This window comes from Amphiprion ocellaris, chromosome 12 (assembly GCF_022539595.1).
Source record: "Amphiprion ocellaris isolate individual 3 ecotype Okinawa chromosome 12, ASM2253959v1, whole genome shotgun sequence".
NCBI classification, from domain to species: Eukaryota; Metazoa; Chordata; class Actinopteri; family Pomacentridae; genus Amphiprion; species Amphiprion ocellaris.
The window spans coordinates 28,782,808-28,806,616 of NC_072777.1; the positions used below are offsets into that span (position 1 = coordinate 28,782,808).

At 38.3% G+C, this 23,809-nt stretch overlaps 2 protein-coding genes across 5 annotated transcripts in view; one reads left to right on the plus strand and one right to left on the minus strand.

The window, feature by feature from the left end:
• Positions 1–1,919: 1,919 nt before the first annotated feature.
• Positions 1,920–10,176, minus strand: zfyve1 (zinc finger, FYVE domain containing 1). Of its 2 annotated transcripts, XM_023278704.3 has the most exons (13): positions 9,982–10,175; positions 8,292–8,722; positions 7,959–8,202; positions 7,613–7,873; positions 6,949–7,163; positions 6,735–6,841; positions 6,306–6,414; positions 5,073–5,170; positions 4,802–4,919; positions 4,340–4,510; positions 4,075–4,255; positions 3,880–3,993; positions 1,920–3,428 (listed from the first exon to the last, which is right to left on the minus strand). In XM_023278704.3, the coding sequence occupies exons 2-13, from the start codon at positions 8,607–8,609 to the stop codon at positions 3,196–3,198; spliced, it is 2,169 nt and encodes a 722-aa protein (XP_023134472.1). In that variant the 5' UTR covers positions 8,610–8,722; positions 9,982–10,175; the 3' UTR covers positions 1,920–3,195. The 2 variants fall into 2 exon arrangements, with proteins under 2 accessions (XP_023134472.1, XP_023134471.1); XM_023278703.3 differs by having other exon boundaries at positions 8,292–10,176.
• Positions 10,177–10,514: 338 nt separating this feature from the next.
• Positions 10,515–23,809, plus strand: part of pigh (phosphatidylinositol glycan anchor biosynthesis, class H) — a 38,516-nt gene continuing 25,221 nt past the window's right edge. The window contains exons 1-4 of one of the 3 annotated variants that reach the window (XM_023278693.3): positions 10,565–11,163; positions 12,194–12,403; positions 12,517–12,600; positions 12,752–15,086. In XM_023278693.3, the coding sequence (XP_023134461.1) occupies positions 10,984–11,163; positions 12,194–12,403; positions 12,517–12,600; positions 12,752–12,826 (549 nt within the window). In that variant the 5' untranslated portion in view covers positions 10,565–10,983 and the 3' untranslated portion in view covers positions 12,827–15,086. Of the gene's footprint in view, positions 11,164–12,193; positions 12,404–12,516; positions 12,601–12,751; positions 15,087–23,809 lie in introns of those variants that run through there. The other 2 variants (XM_055016244.1, XM_055016243.1) reach the window with 2 other exon arrangements.

Here is a 23,809-nt window from a genome sequence, read left to right on the forward strand (position 1 = left end):
GGACATTTAACTATTAGCATTGCTGTGTGTGTATATTTTAGACCCAGTAAATTTTGTCATATTCCTCAAAGATCTATAATATATTTTTGAAAGAACCAAATGCATGATTATTTCTTTTTGCGACAAAGACACGTGTTTCAAGATTTCATCATAGAAAATTCAGAGTTGCAGAAGTCATTAGAAAATACTGCCATGATGTACAAGGTCTTTAAAACTGTACAAAATTTTTTCTTCATAATTGTAAATGCTTACTTTGCTCCATATCTGCAGGACGTGTAAGTATGCCACTGTTTGCTAACAAAATGTCTTCCACTGACCTCCAAGATGATGTCAGGATTCTGTTTACAGCTTGTTTGTGCTTTCCAAGAAGGCCAAAACATTAGTTTATGTGAGTTTTAGAGTGTGATAAATTGAAAATGATATCAGGCAGGTATTATATATGTATATATCCTTAATCCACAAATTCTTGAGTACTTTCTTAACAATGTATGGCCGCTGTTTGACTTCTGAATCTCTCTGTGCAGTCGTCCCAGCACCAGCATGTCGTGGCTGCTGAGCCCAGTGAGGACGGTGTGTATTCTGGCTTGGAGACACTACAAGCTGCACTGTGTGCTGCTGCTGCTGGCTGCTGTGTTGGTTGTTCTCTTTGTGGCTCTGCTCTTCTTCTCTCTGCCCTCAGAGCTCAGCCACAAGCTCTTTAACATCGCTGGATAGAAGCACCAACATCCCCCGAGTGTCTCAGTAGTGGAACTTGTATTTCTTTGATCATCTGCACTCTATAACGTTTTAATGTAGGATTGAAAAAAAAAAAAAACCTGCCAATACAATATTTGCTAATAGGGGCTTTATTTTTAATATATATTTTTACATGCTCTGCTAATGGTGCTCATGTTATGTTCAAGTCCACATTGGTTATGTTTTATGAGACCCACTGACTTGCAAAAGAGAAACCAAATACAGGATATTAGTAGCACATTCACTGCTGTTCAGTTATTTTTTATGCTTGTTTTTTTAAAATTAATTTATACACTGTAAGTGCAATTAACAGTAAGAGTCACTCCATCTCAAACCATCACTTTTTCTGAATAGTTTCTGCTCCACAATCTCTGACTTGCCTGAAATTTTACAGCAAAAAATATGGATACTAATACAGATGTCTGCAAAATCGAAGCTTAATATATCAAATACTTTCAAGTGAACTTTTTTACTTTTACTAAAAATGTATGCAAGATATATCACATGATCTTCAAAAGTCCCTCAATTATATATTGACCCGCTATATGACTGGATTCAGCACAAACGTCCTGCAGTCAGACAAAGCACTAATGTTAGTGAATACAGAACAAATACCTCATAATTATAGTAAAAAAAATATATATATATATATTCAGATGAGTGACTCTATATAATAATCAGGTTTATTTTGTGGCCAAGTATACCAGTGAAACTGATATTTTTTTGTAAAAATTTGATCTTGCTTCCAAACTTTTGACCTGTAGTGTACGTCACTGTGTAACAGCAAGCAGCTAGTTTGGTTAAAGACTGAGCAACTTCCTCGATGTCTGCCAAATTTACCCATTTCTGCTAGAGCTACTTCTCTCGGAATATAATCAGAGATATGGGGTTACTTGGACTTGGCTTTTCAGGAGGGGGACTTAGAGACAGGAGCTAAAACAAATGGAGGTTGAGCAGGGATTTTGGGCATGACAGGATGTAAACATATCCTGTTAGACCCCCAAAACTAATTCTAAACCAGTAAATGTGTAGAATATGGACTCTTTAATGCAAATTAAATGGAACGATGCTGTTTATACTGTAAATCAATACATATTTTTTTAACAGTTGAATCCCGATGCTATTCTGAAAGATTTATTAAACACGGTTGCATTGTACTTGCTCCTGAATGACGCACACAGATGTTGAGTTTCTGCAGTTTAATAATATGAGTATACATGAACACAAGGTATTGATTGGTTCCATGTGATATCTATATTCAATGATCATCATCTCCTTCTGTTTCAGCTTATTTGTTGACATCAAACCAACTCTCCCAGTCAGTCAGCGAAAAAAAAAAAAAAAAAATCAGTCAGATGCCACAAAAGCCTGTCAGCATGATGTGTCATATCTATCTACTCTGTAAAACACAAGCAAACATGGCTGCATCTCTTTTGAAAGCTCTGAGCTGACCAGCTGCACAGCCTGAGTTGTCTCGTTTTGAGGGGCCAGCCTCAAAGAGGAAGACTTTTCTGTACCGTTATGCTACTGTGAGCCAGCAACGCTATAAAAGCAGCATCACTTAACCCCACTGCAGTCACACTAGTCCTGTTAACAGATAGTAGCTTTGACATTTATTGACAAAACTTAAAGATTTCCCTATTAAAGTAAACTTTTTCCCATATATGTTCCTGTATATTCTATGTAAAATTTAACAGCATTATTAAGGCTGCTCTTTTATCATCGGCCCGTTCAAGTTCACAAACAGCCACAAAGGATCAAGGGGTTAATTAAGTAGTAATTACTATGAAATTATATAGAAGTTGGAATGCATCTGGATGCTACAGTACACTGTTGGCTTCTGACTGTTCTAACAAAAACCTTGTGAAGCCAAAAGGTGGCAGAAAAGCTAACGCTAGCAGGAAAACTACTGTAAAGGCATTCAAACATGGGTCAAAATTAAAAGTGCTGGATCATTTTGAGGGTTTTCCATCTTTCTCTCTAAAGCCAGACCTGAATTTCACACCCTGGACTCGTGCAGAAATCAACTTACAATCTGATATCAGTATAAAATCAGTCAGCATGTCTATGCTGTGCCACACAAAAGGTGCTAATGTATTAGTAGCTCATACTGGGAGGGATTGTCAAAGGGATCCATGTGTATTAATATGACTGAACGGATCTAAAGGGCCACATGGATGTTTACCTGAAATCAGTCATGATCAAGCATGAAAAATACTCACTTCCATGATCTTTCTGAGATGCTTTGTCTTCTTGATATTTAAGTTTGACTCTTCACAGTGTAAAATTACAGGCATATTAAAGTGAAATAAGATCAAGAAGGGACTGAAGTGAAGTGAGACCAAATAAAAAAAGACGAGTTCTACTAGCCAGAAAACCCCAAGTTAAGCCTTTTCAGCCAGACTCAAAACGCTGTCACTTCCAGTTTTCGCAGTGTTCCAGCTTCAGCTTCTGGTCCTGCTAGAGCTCTCCGGGTTTCTGGCTGCAGCCGTTGCAGATCCTGACCGGGTGGTCCCAGCCGCGGGACGGAACCGGGCGTCGCTCCTGGGAGCAGTCGTCGCAGACGCCCTGACCGCAGGCCCGACAGTGGTGGATGGAGAGACGGGCGGTGAACTCCCTTTGGCACTCGCAGCAGGAGTGGATGTCCTGGTCTGGGACCCAGTAGGCCGGGCGAGCAGCGTCCTTCACCAGGCCTGGACACACAGGAAAGACGCTGTTAAAATCACTGTGAAGCATCTACTAACAAACCAAAGGTTTAATCCACTGAATCCCAAAATTCACCAGAAGGTTTAAAAGGTATGTTATCTTTTTAAAAATTTCCCAAACTAGACCATTTATCAACAAGAACCTGCAAAAACAGAAGGAATTGTCTGATTTTTAACTTAACTATTATTACTGAAATGTTGAAAAAGCCTCCCAGAAATTGCTTCACAGAACTCAGAGTAGTTTCACTTGTGTGTAACTATCCGTTAATGTTACTTGTGCCATGTTGAAGGTGAAAAGGCTGAACTAGTAAGACTGCTTTTGTGACTTTTGGGGAAAAGTGCGCAGCGTGTGAAATCAGACATGAAGCAGACACATCCAGATATTGTTAGGTTAACAGAAAGGAGTTTCAAAGGGGTTTTATTTAAAGTCTTTGCTCACCAAGAGGTATGTCAATAGCACCAACCACAGCTCCTAATGTGTTCTGAACGGCCTCCCCGACCTTCCTGGCGATCAGCGTCCCTCCCTCCTCCTCCAAGGCAGCGTCCAGCAGCTCTACAACAGGAAGACACATATTTACCATCAGATACTTACAGCACACTGTCAGGAAACACATCCAGGATTAAATCTGCATACCAGTTGGGATTCCCCTGTTATGGAAACAAGCATCGCAGACTCTGACGGGAGCCAGGCCCCAGCCCCTCTCCGGGACCGGTCGGGTTTTAGAGGAGCAGGCGTCGCAGAAACCTTCTCCACAGGCTCGGCAGTGGTGCTTTGTGTCGTTGGGCTGGAACTCCTCTGCACATTTATAGCATTTCTGCAACACAGGCATGGTAAATATCTAGTACACAGTCTTGTGTATGTTAAAAATAGTCTACTACACCAGGTTTTGGTGACGTACCAGGATGAGGGAGTTGGGTTTCCAGTAGGCGGGAGCGATTTGATCGGTGAGCCAGGAGGTGACGGCTTTGGCAGGTTTGACGCTGAGTTCGGACACAGACTGAGAAATGTATTTGACTCCGTCCAGCAACCTCTGAGCAGCGTTGTTGTTGTCTTTCAAGAAACCGTCAGACTAAGAAGAAGAAAACAGTGTAAATATTCAAAATTGAAATATTTTAGTCATGTTTGTGTAAGTGTGAGTCAGTTTTATCACTGAATACTGACCAGCATGCTGGAAGAAATAGAAAAATTCATCATTTTAAATTGCTAACATCTAGCATTATTTTTGATTGGGATGTGACTAGTTGGCAGGTATACATGCCAAATGCAGCTCACAGTGGATGTACTGCTGAAATTTTGGCTTTCGGTTTTGTTTAATTGGTTTATGCAGAATCTCATTTTGGCTGCTCCACTGAGGCCTTACCCCGGGCCAGATGTGCTGGATCTCTGTCCTGACCACTGTTTCCACTGGGTCCTGGTTTCCATACCAGTACTGCCTGCTTCTGTAGATCACTGCACAGTTGGGACACTCAATTACATACCTGGAGCAAAGACAAAAACATCTCAGCTTCGGTATCATGGTGACAAGTTTACAGACGATATAAAAACTTCCTGAACAAGCTGACAGTAAGTCTTACGTAATGGCAGTGTATTAGACTATATGTACTAGCTTCCATAGCGCTCACTGGACTCACCCTGACCAGGCGTAAATGGCCAAACCAAACCACGGTGAGTCAGACGACGCCGTCGTTTTGGGAACCACTATGACCTCCTTTCCTCCCTCATAACAGGCCTGAAGAAGACACAGACATCAGAAACTTGTCAAGCAGAAACACATGGTGCAGTCAGAAAGTTCAGAGACGCATCATGTGAGAGAAATAACGATCACGAGTCAGGATGCGGATGCTACAGATGATTTTGTGCATATTTGGGGTTTCTCCATGGAGTTCAAACATCACATTCTGTGTCAGTCAGCAGCTGGATGATCCAACCTTCATGTGGAGGATCGTCATGGTGACCAGAGGAGGCTACCATTAGGAAGCCAATCAGCTATTTAACAGCAGAGAAGCTGCAGTCTCCAAGAATGGAGAACGAGCATCAGGTCAGGAGCAGCAGGAGGAAGCTAACTGTTTTCACGCTGTTTTATCAAGCAGTCAACGCAGTTCTACTGTGTAACTCTTTGGCATTTTTTTTTGTTCCTGTCTCATCTTTACTGTCTTATTTTTACAAGAATACACAATAATATAAAGTCCTGCTAATGTTTGAGCAACATTGGAGACATTTGAAATAACTTTGGACAAGTTCTTGTAGTCTTGGAGACTTTTTGAGTAATTTTGGAAGTTTTGAGGCATTTTAATCAGGTTCTTTGTCATTTTGGACACATTTTTGAATCATTGTGGATAATTCTTGAGTTGTCTTGGACAATACTGAGTAACTGGCAAATTGTAAAATATTTTGGACAAATTTTGAATTGTTTAAGACCCATTTTGAGTCATTTTGGACGTATTTTGCATCATTTTATTCAAGTTTTTGATTGTTGTATCCTTCAACATTCATGTGGTTGTGCGCCTTGAATTAATGCCCCAGCGTTGGACTGTCGGTGCCGAGTTCTACTGTAATGTCTTGAGGAGTCTGAAGGAGAACATTCAGCACAAACCACCTGAAATGTGGTGCAATGGCATGTAGGTGCTCTAACTGTGCTGTGCACCTGTTCACAGTATGGTGACTACACATGGGATTCTGGCTGCACCAACAAAATCATTACTCTTCTTTCACTCTGCTCAACAGATTTCCCTCATTGTGACTTCTTCCTCTTCCACAAAATGAAATTCAAGTAGAAATGTTTTGACACAGTTTAGGAGATTCAGCCCCAATCACTAACGGTGCTTAACATGCTTACAGAATGCTAATTTTGTGTTTGTATTTACCTTGCAAGTGTAGATGCGGTTGTCGTATTGTGCGGAGTAGCGGCAGCGATGTTTGGCTTCATGATCAAGTCCTTCTTTTAGGTGATTCATGCTTCTTTTACAGCCCGACCTGAAAGTAGGAGCACACTTAATATGTCAAGATAACTCTTGACTGATGTATTCTGCCATTAACCTGCATTAAATTACTGGAAAATAATCGTTTTTTTATGTTTTATTGTGTTTTCTTTTTGTGTTAAAATGGACCTATGAGTGCAACGGTCGCATGCTTAAACCCCCACTGAGGATAGTGGGGATCACAAATTATTATTTTAGATGCCGGGGTTAAAAGTGTAGGAACCTCTGTGCTGTAACATGTGAGATTCTTCTAATATATTAGTGTTGTAAATGCTCATTTCTACTCTCTGGTACAGCGAGCAGAGACACACATACCCACAGCTGAGGCAGATGCTGGAGCAGGTGAAGTACTCATCTGGAAAGAAGGAATTACTGGTCATGTGTTCATCTGATATCTCTCCACTGAAGCGTTCACTCAGGGCCTGAATGAAGAGGAGACCAGAGAGACTCATTAACGTTCGTTGTCAGCTTTCATATCACAAAACGTCCAGTTGCATGACTATACTAGTACACAAATAAGCATCGCCACCTGCAGAGCTTTGTAGATGACGCTGGCAGAACGTGGAGAGCGGGTGGTGTTGTTGTCCAGCTGCTGCTCCAGGCTGCGAAGCAAACCGCTGAAGTCTGTCGGAGGGTTGTAGGTGCGAGTCCCACGGTACTGGATGGAGCTGAATGCTTCTGGGAACAGACCCAGCTTCCTGAAACGTTCCTGGAGGAGGCGCTCGGCCGTTTCAGAGGGTTTGTCTAAGTTTGAGGAACGTAAATAGACCGAGACAAGTTGAAGGAAATCCAGCTACTGAATCCAATATTTATAATTTCTTATCCATTTCTAGAAGTGTTTTTTGTAAATGACTCCCAGTAAAAGGAACTGCTTTAAAAGTGGACTAGTTTTGCTTTAATACAGCTGTCTCTCCTTATCTTGAGTCAACACTCCATGGTCTTAGGCAATATCCAGTCCACTGAACTATATGAATGTTTACGTGGCTATGAGTAATAGCCTATCAACAATGAAGGATCAATATTTGAAGTTCTCTTTAGGTTAAACATGTAAAACACAAATAAACAAAACCTTTCTGTAAATATATGCGGTACCTTAATTATGCACAATCAGCATCAACATCTGCCTTGAAAAAAAAACATACATCGGCTCCTACAAAGTACAGTTTAACTCCTAAATGATTTGATCAATGTACCTGATCCAAGCAGCTTGGTGTGGACGGTTTCGTGGAAGATGATGACTGCAGGGCCCAGTGTGGACAGAGGAACATCCAGACCACAACGAGTCGTTGTTGCCTTCAGCTCCCGGGTGAAATGTTTCAAGTAGGCGTCTGACGCATCACCAAGGAACTTAAAGAGATCGTCATGAAGACGGTCAGCGTGCGTTCGGTAGATAACCACATCGGAAATGGCCAGAACCTTGAGGAGGAGTCGAGTTCGCTGACCCTGATTAGTTCCTGATGAGTGGAATAAGAGCAGTGAATAACTAGGTGTAACAACCTCCTGCTACTAGTATTAATAAATATATTATTTGTCTCATACCAGCCCCAAGGAGTCCCTCTGTGTCGATGACTACGACCCAGTGCAGAGGGTCCATCGCTGCCCAGACACCCACAGTGCAGGATTCCTGGGTGGGGGAGGTCTTGAAAACTTCTCTCCCAAGAAAGAAGGTATGGTTCAGGGTGTGGGATTTGCCCTCCCCAGTATTTCCAAAGATAGAAACCACCTTGAGGAGCTCATCTGGTCTGCAGCCGAGTCTGTTCACGAAGTCTTCCTCATCTTTCACCTGAGAATCCACAAAACATCAACCCAACCATCATAACCTGTCATGAATGAGTTTCTGTCTAAAGTTGAGTATAATATTCAGGAACCTACCTGCATCTCCTCCTTCTCATCCACCAACAGAAAGCTGCAAACCTTCTCCAGCTTGGCTTTGAGGATCTCCATCTCCGACTCCCCAGAAGTCACGCTGTTCTCCTGAGCAGCTTTGGCAGGAGGATAAGGTGTCAGAGGGTGCTTCCTCTTGTTGACTCCGCTGTGGGTTCGTTTCTGGCAATCCAAACACAGGTTGATCTTACAGCCCTGGCAGCGCACCACCGCTCTGAGCCTTCCAGAGCAGCTGCTGTCACCTTTACAGGAGTCGCAGAAAGGAACGTGGCCTGGTGCGATCCGAACCCGATCATGGTTCCTCATCCGATCCTGGCGATGCAGCTCCAGTTCGCAGTGAGCGCACTGCAGGCTGCCGCATTCATCGCATTCAAACGCAGCCTCGTCTGAACCTCCACAGGCATAGCTCTCCTGGCAGACTAGGATTGTATTCATTCCTTTATCTACGGCTGGGCCTTGACTACTCATGTCAAACCTGACAGATCAGGGTGTTGATAATGAGTGGGAACTGTGACTTTAACTGTACGTTGCTGGGATTGCAACAGCAGTGCAGGGGAGGACACAATGTTATTACACGGTGGGGTAAATCTTTTCTAACAGATGTCATGTAATATTTTGTTAGGAAAAGCCAAAAGCCCAAAAATAATACTGAATATTAAGCTGAGCACCTTAAAACTGCTTATTAGGGCTCCAACTAATGCTTGTTTTCATTGTAGTATTCTCTGTTGTTAATTTTCTCGATTAGTCGATTAGTTGTTTGGCCTATAAAATGTCAGAAAACAGTGAAAATGCCAATTAGTGTTTCGTAAGGCCCAAGTTGAGGTCCTCTATCCAAAGATATTTAAAGGAAACCAGAAAATACTCACACTTAAGAAGCTGGAATCCAATAATTTAGATGTTTTCTCCCTTAAATAATCATTCAAATCCTTTGTCAAAATAGTTGCAGATTAATTCAATAGTTGACAACTAATCGATTAATCGTTGCAGCTCTATTACCAGCTAAGAAACATATGTTCTAAAATATGATGTGTTGTTCAGTAGAGAAAGAGATCTACTTATCAAGACTTGAGCAGCAACTAACTTTAAGTTAATTACTTCAACATTACGGGAAATATTTGCTTAGTTGCAGAGAATTGTAATAATAATAAAGCGTATTTGTTGGTGCCTTTGAAAACACCCAGAGACACTTTACAACACATCAAGTATAATAAGACAACAATTCAGCAGATTAAAGTGAATATGACATGGTTACAACTGTATTATAATAGGTGTGCTATTCAAAACAAACAAATTACAAAGGATCACAGAATATTCGATCGCTAAAATAGTTCGCAATGAATTAAATAGTTGACAACTAATAAGTTAAGTGTTGCAGCACCTCTGCTTCTTATTAACGAGGATATTCAGGAAGTTTATAGTAAAGGCAGCAAAAGAAAGCACAGTTACCAAGGCTAGCTCAGTAATTACTTACTGTTTTGGCATAACAGTTTGCTGGCTAACATTAGCTGCCCTGCATCTCCTCCTTTGTTTCAGCAAACTGACAATGCTATGTGGATGTAGCCGGTCGTATGCTAGTCATTCCGCCCCAAAATACGCCGTGAAAGTCAATAATAAACAGCCATTAGCTAATACTAGCCACACAAAGAGACATAAACAACCTTCATTTAAATCGACTGACCTAGCAGCTGCTACCAGTCCGACGGAGAGCCGTGAACTAAGACGCTGCCCCGACACGTTCTGAAACCGGACACTGTCTCACACGGCGCCACCGACTGCCACATATAGCGGCGGAGAAAGTTAGCTGGTTGGGAAATATTGTGTCAGACCCTTGTAGATGTTGTTGCTTTTACATCAGCTGATCAGCTTGTTTTTATCCAGAGGTCAAAAGTCAACAAATAGTGCGATGCACGTTGGGAAATGTAGGCTTTACAGTTAGCATAGCAGGACGACCATTAAACTAAGTTAAAGACTATTTATGAAAACTACGCATTATTATTTTGTTTTTAAGCACATTCAATTATTTCTATTCTTCACACGATGTCTAAAGTTTGTCGATAAAAACTAATCCACAATTTAAGAAAACGAAGCGTAAATATCGAAAAGTTATCAACCGTTACCCATAATTCTTTGCTCCATCCAGCTGCTGTAGGGTAGCTTTTAATGTGAACCAGCGCACACCGAATCTACACAGTTACAAGGAGATAAAAACAGAAACGGGCTGGCATCTTGTTAATATTAATTGATAATTCAGATATGTTAAATAATTAAATTTAGTAAGTATCTAAAAGCATTTCTGTTGCCATAAACGCCGCTTAATGCAGTCCCCTCCTCTTTTGTGTTTGTTAGCCGCTTTACTAGACTATATATAGTCGGGACACCCTGGTGTTAAAAACAAATGGAGCAGCCAAAGTCGGCGTTGATTTTGGCACCGAAATAGTTTTACTTATCTTCGGAATATTGCTTTTTCCTCTTACTTTATAGTTATTATGATCTTTTTTGCGGCTTGATATTGCATTTACAATCTTTTCCGTCACGAAGAATTTATCGATTTCTCTCTTCACAGGCTGCTGACCTTGCCTACTCGCAGCAGCTAGCCGCCGTTAGCTCAGTGCGAGCCTCAGCTGTTTACTCAGCGCTAGCTTTTTTACTTCATGCTTTTTTCTGTGTTTTTGTCTCATTCATGATGGAGGACGAAACATTCACGGACATCAGCGGCAAAACTATATCTCTGGACTGTCAGAGTCACTCCAGCTTCTGCCGGGAATTCACTGTCAGCTCTCCCAAAGTGTCCATCGGCAAGGTGATGGTGTACACCTGTTCCGTGTGGCTGCTGGCGTACGCAGCGTTCTTCATCACACAGGTAAGCCTAGTGAAACTTCATTATTAAGCAGCAGTACACAACAGAAGTGCGCACACTCCTGTGCAGTTTCACTTAAATGTCAATGCTTCACCACTATATGAACACACAGTAATTTCTCTTCCTAAATTGAATAGTGGATTTTCTTTTCCTCTGATGTCAAATGAGAAACTAACAATTCATCTTATAAGCCAGTATTTTGGTTTGTCCGCAGGCATTCATGGCACATTTCTAAACGCCATCTCCCCAGTAGCCTTTGCACTCGCCACACTCCCACCTCTGGCTTCATTGTCAGGCCTATGCATTCACTGTGGTAGTCATGATCAGATTCACACCAGTCATGCGTTAGTCCGGGAGTCCAGATAGCCTACCATGGCATCACTCATGGGAATCACAACGTGTTATACATCATATAATAGCTTGGAATCTCTAGTTTACAAATATAACTATATTGTTCTTGTATTTTCATTACAGTAGAAATGACATGATAAAAGGACAGTGTCTTTCAGAGTTAACTTATTCATGGAAATGTTTAATATTGGCAAATCAAAGTGTATTATATATTTATTTTTGTCAACTTTTTATGTATGTTATAGTATATTCCTGATAGAATGTATTCTATGTTACATTTCGTTTGTTGTTCTTGTTACTTCTATATCTTATCTTATTACATCTTATACATCTTATTCTCATCTGATGAAACAATGTGCTCCCAATAGTCATAACAGAATTTATGGCACATCCACAAAAGGTTTTAAAATGATCCATGTCAAAATTATAAGATTTGAGAATGAATATCTTTTTTTTTTTTTTTTAACAATGAGTTTTATTTACTTATGTATAGACATTTTTTTGTCAAATGGTTAGAAATAACAGGAACATGCATAGAACCCAGACTCAGTGCCTTTGGAATGATGCTTACTGTCTACTGTCTTTCTTAATGTCTACTGTAGTCGTCCCTATAGACTCATTTTGTGCCAGGAAAAACCCTCAGCACCCATCAAAACCTCCAATCAATGTTCCCTTTTTTCAGAACACAGCTGTTCTGTCCAGCGCCATCCTCATCACCCTCGTCGGGATGATGTTTCACATCCACTTTGTGAAGGTGGACCACGAGTCACTCCTCGTCATTGGTTCTTTAGGGATCCAGGTGTCTTCCAGCTACGCTTCCGGCCGCGAGATCACCACTTTCATCGAGATGAGCAAGATCAAAGATATCGTCATCAATGAAGCTATTTACATGGTGCATAAGTTCATTTACATCTTGTCTGCAAATGTATATTTTTCCATGCTATAGTTGTATTGCTAGTTTGCATTTGTAAGAAAATAGATTAACATCTGATTCTTTTCTTTCAGCATCAGATCATCTACTACCTTTGTGTCCTACTGAAGGATCCTTCAGAACCCAATGCAGTGTCCAGTGTTGTTCCATTATTTCAGGTGAGAATAATCGTAAGGTTTTCCCACAGCTCTAAAAACACCCTTTGGGCAAGTTAGTTTCAGTGTTTTGTTAGCTGTTTACCTCCTGTAAAAGGCCTGTTCGAACATGCAAGAACCAGTTTATACAGAAGTCTCTTTCTTTGTCTTTCAGAGTTCAAAGCCGAGGCTCAACTGTTTGGTGAAAGTTTACAAAAGCTGTCAGGAGATTCTTTCAAAGAGCCAATGACGCACAACTCATAGCTAGGCAACGTTTTTACTTTTTACTTTTATTTTTTATCTTTGCTTCCTATGTTTATTTTGTTAACGGTTAGTTTGGTTTGTACATTCTTCAAAATTTTCCCTTTTTAACACTGTTATGATTACATACTTCAAGTAGGGCTGCACAGTATTAAAACTGGCATTGTGGCTTTTTGTTTTTCTGCTATATATATATATATATATATATATATATATATATATATATATATATATATATATATATATATATATATATATATATATATATACTTGAATAATTTGATTTGGAAACAGTTAATCATTCCAGAACGACTGTGGTTGTGATTTGTAGAGGACTGCATCAGCATGTAAAATAAAAAATAATTTAAAAATGCAAAAAAAAGCTATTTGGATGCTCTCTGATTAGGATGACACTGACAGAGGCATATGAAATATTGTTTTAGCTTCGGATGGCTTCATACTCGTTATATAGAACCTTGTGCTGCTAAATGGTCAGACTGATCAGTTGTGTTGCCTCATTTGGTGCCAAAAATCGGAAGATACTGGCAACGAGTTTCTCTTTGCTTCCATACAACTGACATTGTGTGTTTTTTGCTACTAAATTTACCTTTTCAGTGTTTTTCTCCTGTCCATATTGCATCTTGCTGGAGCCTTTATGTTTAAAAAAAAAAAAAAAAAAAAAAAAAAAAAAAAAAATGCAGCGCATCCAGGAACCCGTAAATTGGAGCAAGAATAGAAGCTGTAGCATCATGTTTGAGTCCTAACATGAAATAAATACTGAAGAAAGGACCCATAATAGTGTCGAAATGTTGTACTTAGTTGTGAACTTATGCAAAATAGTGCCACTTCCCTTTCTGCTGCCACATGTTGTCCCTGTGGCATCTACAGGCCTAATGTGAGCTTCCATTATTTTGCAGATGACATTCGGTTGCATTTGTTCTTTAATTTCCACAGATATTTATCAAAAGAACACACATGGTTCTGAACGTCCTGCAGCTAAATATTGACGAGGCCGAGGTCATAGTCACTGGTGTTGGGACAGTTAATGCTTTCCAACATCTGCACTGTCTGTCAAATAACAGTAAAATCCTCAGTGTCACCTTTGATTGCAGTTTCAGCTTGAAGAACTCAGCTGTGTAGTTTGTTTTTCTGCAAACACAATTACAGCTTGTCTAAAATGCAGTCCAAAAAAAGCACATTCCTCCTGTTTTAGATTCTTCAGTGCCTCCCAGTAAATTTTAGAATTGGTTTTAAGATATTTTTGATACCTTCACCTAACATTCCAAAGTGCAATCCAGAAGGTTATCAGGCTTTTTGTGTCTTTTGTCGTGGCCACCTCTTTCTGAAACAACCTCTAGAACTCTTAAACCTCTTTTAGACTCCTCTTAAATGTTTTGCCAGTCATTTAGAAACCACTTTAAACTGCATTTGATTTGTTTGAAGAGCACAATATGGCTGCAAGCTGATTGATTGATTAATAACACATTATAAATACATATTCACAGGGTTTTGTCATCTGAATCCACTTTAATCATCTCAGCCACTTCTTGAAACATACTTGATAAAGGCGTTCTCTCAACTCTTATTTTTGCTCATTGATTGCTTGAATTATTTAATATTTATTTGATTATTTTACTCATAATATGTACTCTAGCTTCTTTTTGTGCAACTTTAAAACTACTGTTAAATAGTTTTTAATATTGTTTGTCTTCCATTTTTAATTTTTTGACTTGTAAAGCACTTTGTTACTATATTTTTGATAAGTGCTATTTAAATAAATATGTATTTAAACCCAAGGAGCCAACTTTTGAAGTGATTCTGTATTAACAAATAGAGACAACATGCAACAGTTGAGCTTATTTATATATGTATTTAGATTTTAATTGATTAATAATGCCAGTTGCTATGTTTTATAATCATCCACAGTGTGTTTATGATTAAAAATCAAATTTGATAAGACGAACACGCTCTTGAATTATTTGCATCAGTGTGTTGAGGAGCTGGATTTATTCTCCCCTGTAGGAGGCAGCAGCACACTTCATGAGTCCCAATGAATCAGTTCTTTCCAGCACTTCAGACTTGGAGACAATTTGTTCCGTTCTTTCTTTGTCCAAATCATTAATGACATAAGCTAACTGCTTTTGAATGTTCTCTCTGAGGGGGGAAAAAAAAGCTTTGACATGTACAGTTATGTGAGCTGTTTGTACTGTACATATTTGTAAATAAACATCAGTGTCTTCTTCCTCAAATATATTTTTCGCTTCCTCATAACCACATACACCTTCATCGCTCAGAGGCAGTCTGTCATGTTTCTGTTCAGACTCCAGTCCTGTTTATTTAGAAAAGTGATTCAAGGTTACTAAATGACATTGAAGATACTTGCAGCTTCAGAATGCTGCACATTATTTACAGTTTATGTGAATTCCTTACTAGAAAGTGCTGCGGAATATATACTATCCCCCCTTTAATGTCATTCTGCTCCTTTAAATCATGCAGGCTAGCAAGTTGGATAAGCACTTTTACATACAGTTAAGCCAAAAATCATGCCAAGCAATGCCAAATTTTGATTTATGGTGAGTTTTCATTTGGCTAATTGGTTTCTTTTGGCTGGAAATGACAAAAACAAGTGAGAAAAGACTGTAAGACGATGTGTTAATGATAAATTCTAGCTATTTTTGTATTTTTATTAAAACACAACATGTCTACTGGGGCCACTGGACCTTAAAAAAACACTTAAGTATGGCGTTATGGCCTTTAAACAAATTCTGAACAATCACAATGTGCAATTGGCACAACTTTATTAGGCATTTTATTTTAAGTTGTGGCTTGCAATTGTCTAGTAACTGACTACTGAGCTACTGCATCAGTTGTTCTCAATTTATAGTGCATTAAAATGCTTGAGAACCTGTTAGAAAATGACCACGACCAATTTAAATTATATATAAGCTGCATTTTCTTCAAAATGTATGGCTTTTTTATGGGTATGAAATTGTTAAAGTTGATTATTAACATCTTTAACACAATGTCTTATGCTGTTTTGTCACTTCTTTATGTAAATTCCAGCCAAAAAAAATCTGTTGGTAAAATAAAAAAATCACTCTAAATCAAAATTTGGCTCAATTTTGGTCATTTTGGTTGCATCCAACTTGATATCCTACATGATAAAAAGACCAAAGTGACAATAATGCCCACGAGTTCAGGCCTCTTGCTTTGTTTTTTCCATGAATTCCAGTTCTAAGTGACTGTGTGCAAACTCCCCTCAGTCCTATGTGTGAACTCCAGGTCAACAAAACAAGCAACAGGGCGCGATTTTCACGGGGTGAAGCGTAACGCCGATGTGAAGAGTCGCCCCCTGACAGGTTAATAATAGCCCCTGCTGGAGGTGCGAAACGTTCCGAGGAGGAAAAACCTGGGAGCAACACCTCAGGGCCTCAGAACAGGCCTCGTAAAGCTGTAACCTCCCCCCAGAGTTAAGGTTTGTCAGGGCACAAACACAGCAAGGCTTTCTTCAGCTAGAGGTGTGGACTATTAATTACCCCTGTTTGTAGCAGCAGCTGTAATCGTACGTTAACTTGTGGTATTTCTGCAGCATTTCTATGGATTTTGTGTGCTTTGAAAGACTCCCTAATACTGCTGATACTTTTTCTGCTAGTGCTGTTATTTATCAACTGAATGCAAACACATTTATGGTGCATTTTCTCCAAAATTCATACGTTTTGTGGGTATGAATAATTTTGGACATTGCGTATGTAGTTGAAATATATTTAGAAATTGTTAGTGTGGATTATTAACTTCTTTAACACAATGTTTTATGGTATTATTCACTTGTTTATATCATATCGCAGCTGGTGGATTTGGAAACTGCTCTAATAATATTAACTTTTTATAGCTTCCTTTGTAAATTTTCAGGTTTAGCACATGTAGGCCTTTCAAAATGTGGTAAAATTCTGGGATTCTGACTGGGAAAAACAATCCATGGAAATTACTTACGTGACACATACAGAGGTTGTGAGACTGCTAAAAAGGTACATAAATATACTTCTCTTGCTTAGAGTTAGATACAAAATCGTTAAATATGATATTAGATACGACAGCCAGCAACTATTTGAGTCAGTTGTTCTGTGCCCCCTTTCAGCAAATTATTTGAAGTCTCCGTGCAATGCATTTGTCCGTTTTTCTGCTCAAAATATTGCAAAGATGGTTCATTTCACCACAACCGCTAGTTTTACGGCTGTTTTAAATGGGCTGAAAACCAATCTACCGTTCCCACCCCCTTCAGGAAGAAAACTCTCTCTGCTTGTGTGATTGATTGCAGTAGCTGGACAATTACTGGTTAGTTAGGTGTTACAAAGCATTTGGGTTGAATTCTTACAGGCTTTAGGGGTTATTGGGGTGAGGGGTGTCTTTTTTTAACAGCTTTTGTTTTACACCTCCAAGTTTCTAACAACCACAAAAAAACAATGCGTTTTCACCACATGGGACCTTTAAAAATTGGGAAAAGCCTGCTTTGGTAACAACCTACCTGTATCATCCTGTATAAAACACACTTAAAAACCCTTTCAAACATTTTCTTGTAGATGAATCTGACAACATCTTTCCATGTCATTTTCATGTGTGAACGTGAATCCGCTCACTTTTCTGTAAAAGTCACAACAGCTACTTTTCTAGGTCGGATCAGGTAACATTTCTGTATCACTTTCAACACAGCTCAAGTCTGAACTTAATGCAATCACATTAACAGAGAGACATGCAGAAGATTATGACACATTTTGAGTAATGTGAGAGAATTTGAGGACAGTTGTTTCTATATTTCTGCACTAATATTAGTCCAAAAACACTGCAAAGTGCAAAAGACTAAATTTCAACATCTTTCTCATTCACCTTCCTCTACAACAAACTGAAATGTCAATATAAACTAAACTTTACTATGATGAGGACAGAGTCTGTCACAGGTCATTAGGTTATGAGACACACCAACAATTAATGTAATCCAGGTTTAGCATAACAGGAGCTGAACTTTAGCTTGTTGCTTCCAGTTGTTTAGGAATATTTCCTCTAAGTTCATTAAGTATCTGGCGCATTAGACAGCAGCAGGATTAATATTACCACCTTCAAACATCTTATAATTGTAATTGATCCCTGACATGGAGACAGGATCAATCAGGATCCAACAGCAGGTCAAACTGTGGACTTTTCTTCACCTCAGACAGGTGAACTTTCACAGAGTCAGAGTTTATCAGCTGCAGGTTAATACTTTGTTTAGATTTAGTCTTTAATTTATAAGTGCATTATTTTGTCACTTGATGTTTCTGTCTAATCTGTATGATAACTATTGTACTTTTTTAAAAGGGCCTAATTAACACAGTGTTTTTGCTTCATTAATTCTCACAAAGTCAAAGTATGAATGGACTATTTCCTGTTTTACAGGAGTTTATGAGGTGAACTATTTTCAGGCTTGGACACAAACGTCTTCCCGTCTTTTCTAGTTGCTTGGCCATGAAATAGCCCAACAGATACACCTTAATGAAACAGTAAATTGTAATCTTATGGTCGTGTTAACAAACCTTTAAGGTGCTGGTAGGTTTTGTTACTGTCCCACAGAAGCAGGCTAACAGTTTCCCTCTGTTTCTGGTCTTTATGCTAAGCTAACTGACTACTAGCTCTCGCTACATGTTCACAATGGTGGAAAGTAACTACTGTAAGTATATTTACTGTGCTTAAGTAGAATTTTAAGGTATTTGAACTTTACTTAAGTATCTCCAAGTTATGCTGTTTCCACTTCCAGACTTTGTGTGGCGTTTTCCATAAAGCAATGTGTATATTTTAGGTTTTTTATGACTCGTAAAAGCTCCACCAAATAGTGACTTTTCTCTCTAAACTTCTCACATACTTCAGTAGGTGTTTTAATGATCCAACATTTCAGCAAAATTGGAGATTAGAGAAAAACTGAAAACAGATTTGTGTCAGAACTTCTTCCACCACTGGTCTTACATTTCCTGTCCATTATCATTACTTTGGAGGCAAATGTTGTACAAAGGTTCTTCCTCTGGTGAATATAATACCTTTATTCTGTGTCTTTGTGTTGCTCTTTTTGTGTATTGAGTTTCTGGCTGGCAGGTGCTGGAGGAGGAACGCGTTTTGTTCTTGTATTGTTTGAAGTGTGTCAGTTCATCCAGTGCCAGTTCCAACAGGCAGCAGGAACATAAAGCCGGTTTAGATTTGAATCTGAGTTTTACTGGTCACTTTATTCTCCTTTTCAACACTACAGATACACAGTTGGAGTGTTTTTCTGTTTCTCAGTGGAGGATTTTGTTCTGTCAGACTTTTTTAAAACTGAAAATAGTTGAGAAACTTTTGCATTTCGGTCTAATCTGCCAGCTGTTTGTCACTGGAGCTGACTCTGGGGACTCCAACTGTAGAGCTTCATTGTTCCCTGTAACGTTCAAAATGTACCTGATCACCTCTCTATTCAAACAAACCTTTCTGTTTTATTAAGTGAACACATGCCAACATCACTAATCCCTTCAAAACAATGCAAACTATACAAAAAAATGTCTAAAATATGCACTTTTAAGAGAATATGTTCGTGTTTAGTTGTCGACAATGCTGGAAAATCCCTCGCTGATGGACACATTGGTAGATTTTTAGCTGATGACACATGACAACACATTCTGGTTAAGTTGTACCTGCTCAGTGGCATTGCAGAACTGTTGACAAAGGGACTTATTAGACACCTTTCTGGTCACGTGATCCACTAACTTAAGGTGCTGAACATCAGAGCTCACTGTGGAATTTCATTTGTAGGAATAACTCGCAGTGCAACACAAATACAGTCAAAAATGTACAAGGAACAATGGAAGTAGGGGGTTTGTGCGGAATTACAATCAAATTAAGAACAACTATTATGCAGAAATTCAAATATCCTGTTTTCTCAGTTCAGAAATGTTTTTATAGGACATAAAATTTGAATATTTTTGACAGATATTGTGATATGAGGCACCATTTCAGTGGGAATGGTCATTTTTACTTTTTTTTTCCATTGAAAAACAATTATAGAACACTAAAGATATGATTTGGTGTTACCTGTACCAAAACAAACATGTTCCCTTATGTGCGTAGAATATGTTCTACAAGCTGGGGCTTTTCTGTATACCACAGTACTTTTTATATATAATGGTACATTTTACCTTCATCTAAAATTGCAGCTCTTGCGATTTGGATATTTCCTTCAGACAAGTTGCAGTTTAGATTACATGTTCAGCCGTAGTAATTAAAGACTGGCAGTATTGAGATAGGTAGATATATAAAGTTAATCATGAAGAGTGACATTTGTGGGTTATTTTGTAATCTGGGTGTACAGTGAATTTCATTGTGTTTTCCTCTGACCTTTGCAGAATGACTTGGAGGTATTTTGTGTTTGATAAGATCCAGTAGAAGAATCCAGCTTTGCTCTGATTATTTCATGCTGATATGTTGAGCTGTTGTTTTGAAGGAGGAGATTTTTTTGGGGGGTAAAATTCACAGCTTCCAATGAAACAGGTCATTTAGTTTGTGTAAGTTTAATTTTCTGAGATATGGTCTTTTGGAATTTGTGGAACTGTACATGATGATTTACCATGTGGTCATCTAGGTTGTTGTAGTGACACTAATGACTATTTTTTCTGTGATACATAACAACAAACTCGCTGTCCCTTGACTTTAAATAAAGCTGTGTGCGTTCCCATCATAGACTGTATATAAAGATGTTTAAACGTAACCCAGAGGTTTCCTGCAGAGCGGTTTTGAAGCTCAGCGTGTTTTGCCTCCATCTTGACAATGCATGACTCCCAGCTAATCGAAAAATGAGCAAAAAGGTGGAATGTGAGCAGACCTGAGGCCATATAACAAACTGCTATAATGCCACCTGTCTGAAAGCAGGTGAACCCTTAATTATGTACACATTTAGTGGTGAATCCAATTTGAATGTATTAGCTGTATGAAAATTCACTCCCCGTGCAGTTGTCACAATCAAAGAAATTAGCTATAGAGATCAAAACTGTTTTTGCACCAGGCTGTAAAAATGATTATTTCTGCTGTAAAGTTGGACATTTTAACATGGGGGTCTATGGGGATTGACTCACTCTTGAAGCCTCAAGTGGAGTTTGAAGTTTATACCACTAGTTACTAGCATTGCAGTATTTTTTTGAATAAATGGCCAAAAAGCAATGAAATATTCATTTGAGATGATGGAATTGGAATGGATGGAATTCTATTAAACACATTTAACAGTAAATTTGACAGTAAATTTGATCTCGAAGAACTGTGAGAAACACTGATCAACATTTTTCAACCATTTTCTGAAAGTTTATCAACCAAACAACTAATCAGTTAATGAAGAATATAATCAACAGCTTAATCGACAATGAAAATATTTGTTGGTTGGTAGTGTAAGGTCATTATATTTTCTGTTATTTAAAATAATTTAGAGGTTCTGGATACTGATTTGTAATGTATTAATTTGTAGTTGCTGGACTTTCCCAGATAAAATATTTAAACATTCAGAGAAAGTTCTGGAAAAATCTAGTAATGTTTCAGTAGGAAGGTTTTTGTTTTTTGTTTTTGTTTTTTTTTTAAATTAAGCTTCCAGAATGTTCCTCTCATAATTGGGGTAGCATTCTCTAAAGATGTTCTAAAAATGTTTAATGATGACTATGATGAACCGACATTCTTAAAACATTACACCACACAACACGTTTTAGGAAAGTTCTATAAAAATGCTCTGTCAACTGAGGCCTCGATAACATCCTGACAACACTTTTTTGGAACGTTGCTTTGGGAACGTTCTTTTGTCGTCATGTAATACGATGACAACATCCTCAAAATGTCCTCTGAATGTAGCAGCAGTGTCTAGTTAACCTTTAACATCATTGAAATACTACTGGCAGCAAAAGTGGCAAAGAAATGTAGTGAAGAAGTAAAATGTGTTATCATTTTTGGGTGGTGGAGGGGGGCCACCAGTTATGAAAAGCCTGTAAATTACTTTTTTTGTGTGTGATTTTGCCAGATATTATCAGTTATTTTAACAAAATAGAGAAAATAATTTTAAATTTCTTTAAACAATATTTTCAACCATTGATTTTAATTTTTTTTCTCAATTAAAGGCAAACATATGTATCATTTATTAAAATATAGATTATTGATATGGACATTGTTGGCAGCTTCAGCTTGTTTTTTGTTTTATTTGTTTGCTTTTTGTTTTGTGTGTGTGTGTGTGTGTGTGTGTGTGTGTGTGTGTGTGTGTGTGTGTGTGTGTGTGTGTGTGTGTGTGTGTGTGTGTGTGTGTGTGTGTGTGTGTTTTACAGATTTCACTAGATATTATCTGTAATGTAACAAAAAAATTAAATCTGTTAATATGTATGTATATATATATATATCAACATGTGAATTAATATTAATACTTTTTTCTTTGAAAAATCTGTTAAAAAAAAGACATAAAAAACATGAAATAAAAAATAGCGCTTCATTATTTCAAAAAATATAATGGAAAAACTGTTCAAAACTGACTTCTTTTTTTTTTTTACAGTATATAGATATTCTTTGAACATTAGACTGCATTGATCTCTCTAAAACATTACAACTTCTATGTAATGTTAACCAGTGTAATGAGAACACTCCCTGATAGCTGGGTTATTATTTTTTTTATTCTATCTATATTTAGACATGCTACATTTGGGCTGCTTGCTTACAATCCACTTTGCAGACAGTGGATTTGGTTCCTTCTTGGCATTATTTATGGTGGGACAGATGTGTGGAATAATGTGCTGTCGAGTTTAAGGTGAAGTCTCTACTGTCTTACTGTGTTGGTGTTAAGTAATCAGAATACAGTTTAGTCATGTAGGGCCGTAACGTTGTAGAGACTGGGTTGCCTCAAAGACGGAAATTGTTTAATCCATTAAGCCGTACTTTGGGTGTGGGCCTGATTGTTTTTTATTGTCTTTGGGGAAGATTTACTCCAATTTTCTCAGAGAAATTTCTTCCTAGTTGGGAAAGTCCAGCACTGCCCTTGTTCTATCCTCAGTAACTGCATTTACCTGAAGCTTTTATCACCTGAACCTGCTGCTGCTGCTCTCTTTAACTTTTAATAACAGTGACTTGTTCCTTTTGTGACAGCTAAGCTCCCTCCTTCTGATTTCCTAATCTGCCGGTCGGTTGAAATGCAAATGACTTTTTTCATTTTTTATTTTTTTAAAAAGCACAAAGAGACAAATGCTCTCAGGCCACGCCTTGAGCAGAGTCACCTGGTGGATGTGAGGTAACCGAGATGAACTTCTAGTCAGACCAGCTGGCAGCAGATAAGAGAGACAAGAAGCTGCTCGACTGGTCTGTCAGGAGGAACCGAGAGCTGCTGCAAACACATCCGTTTATTCTGTTGAGCCAAGGCATTGTTAAAGCAGGCTTAAACTGACATATTCAAATACACTGGATTCTGTTATTGGTGTGGAAATCACTGATTTGATTGTGTGTCTCGGTTGCTGCATCACAAATCAGAAAAATTTTATTGCCAATTAATAATAAAAACTTCTTTATATAGCACCTTTTAAAAACAGACTTTAGATTAACAACTGTAAAATAACAGGAGGATACTCATGAAGACCATTGAACAGGAGGCTCGTCAGTCCAAAAGAAGGAGAAAGAGTTAAGCATGGGAAAAGATTTTCAAATCAAATCAGTACAACAACACCAGATAAAATAATGAAATGCCACATCCAAGCAAGAGAAAGTAGAATAGTACAGTAGAGAATAAAACCATAAACGCAAGGCTAATAATAACAATAATAAGAATAAATATTTAAACAAATAAAGACTATAAGATTATAAAATTTATTAGATAAATAGAGTTTTAAAAGTCCAACAGCCAATATATATAAATAATTTAAATAATAAAGATAATAATAATAATCATAAAAATAATAATAATAATCATGATAGTAAT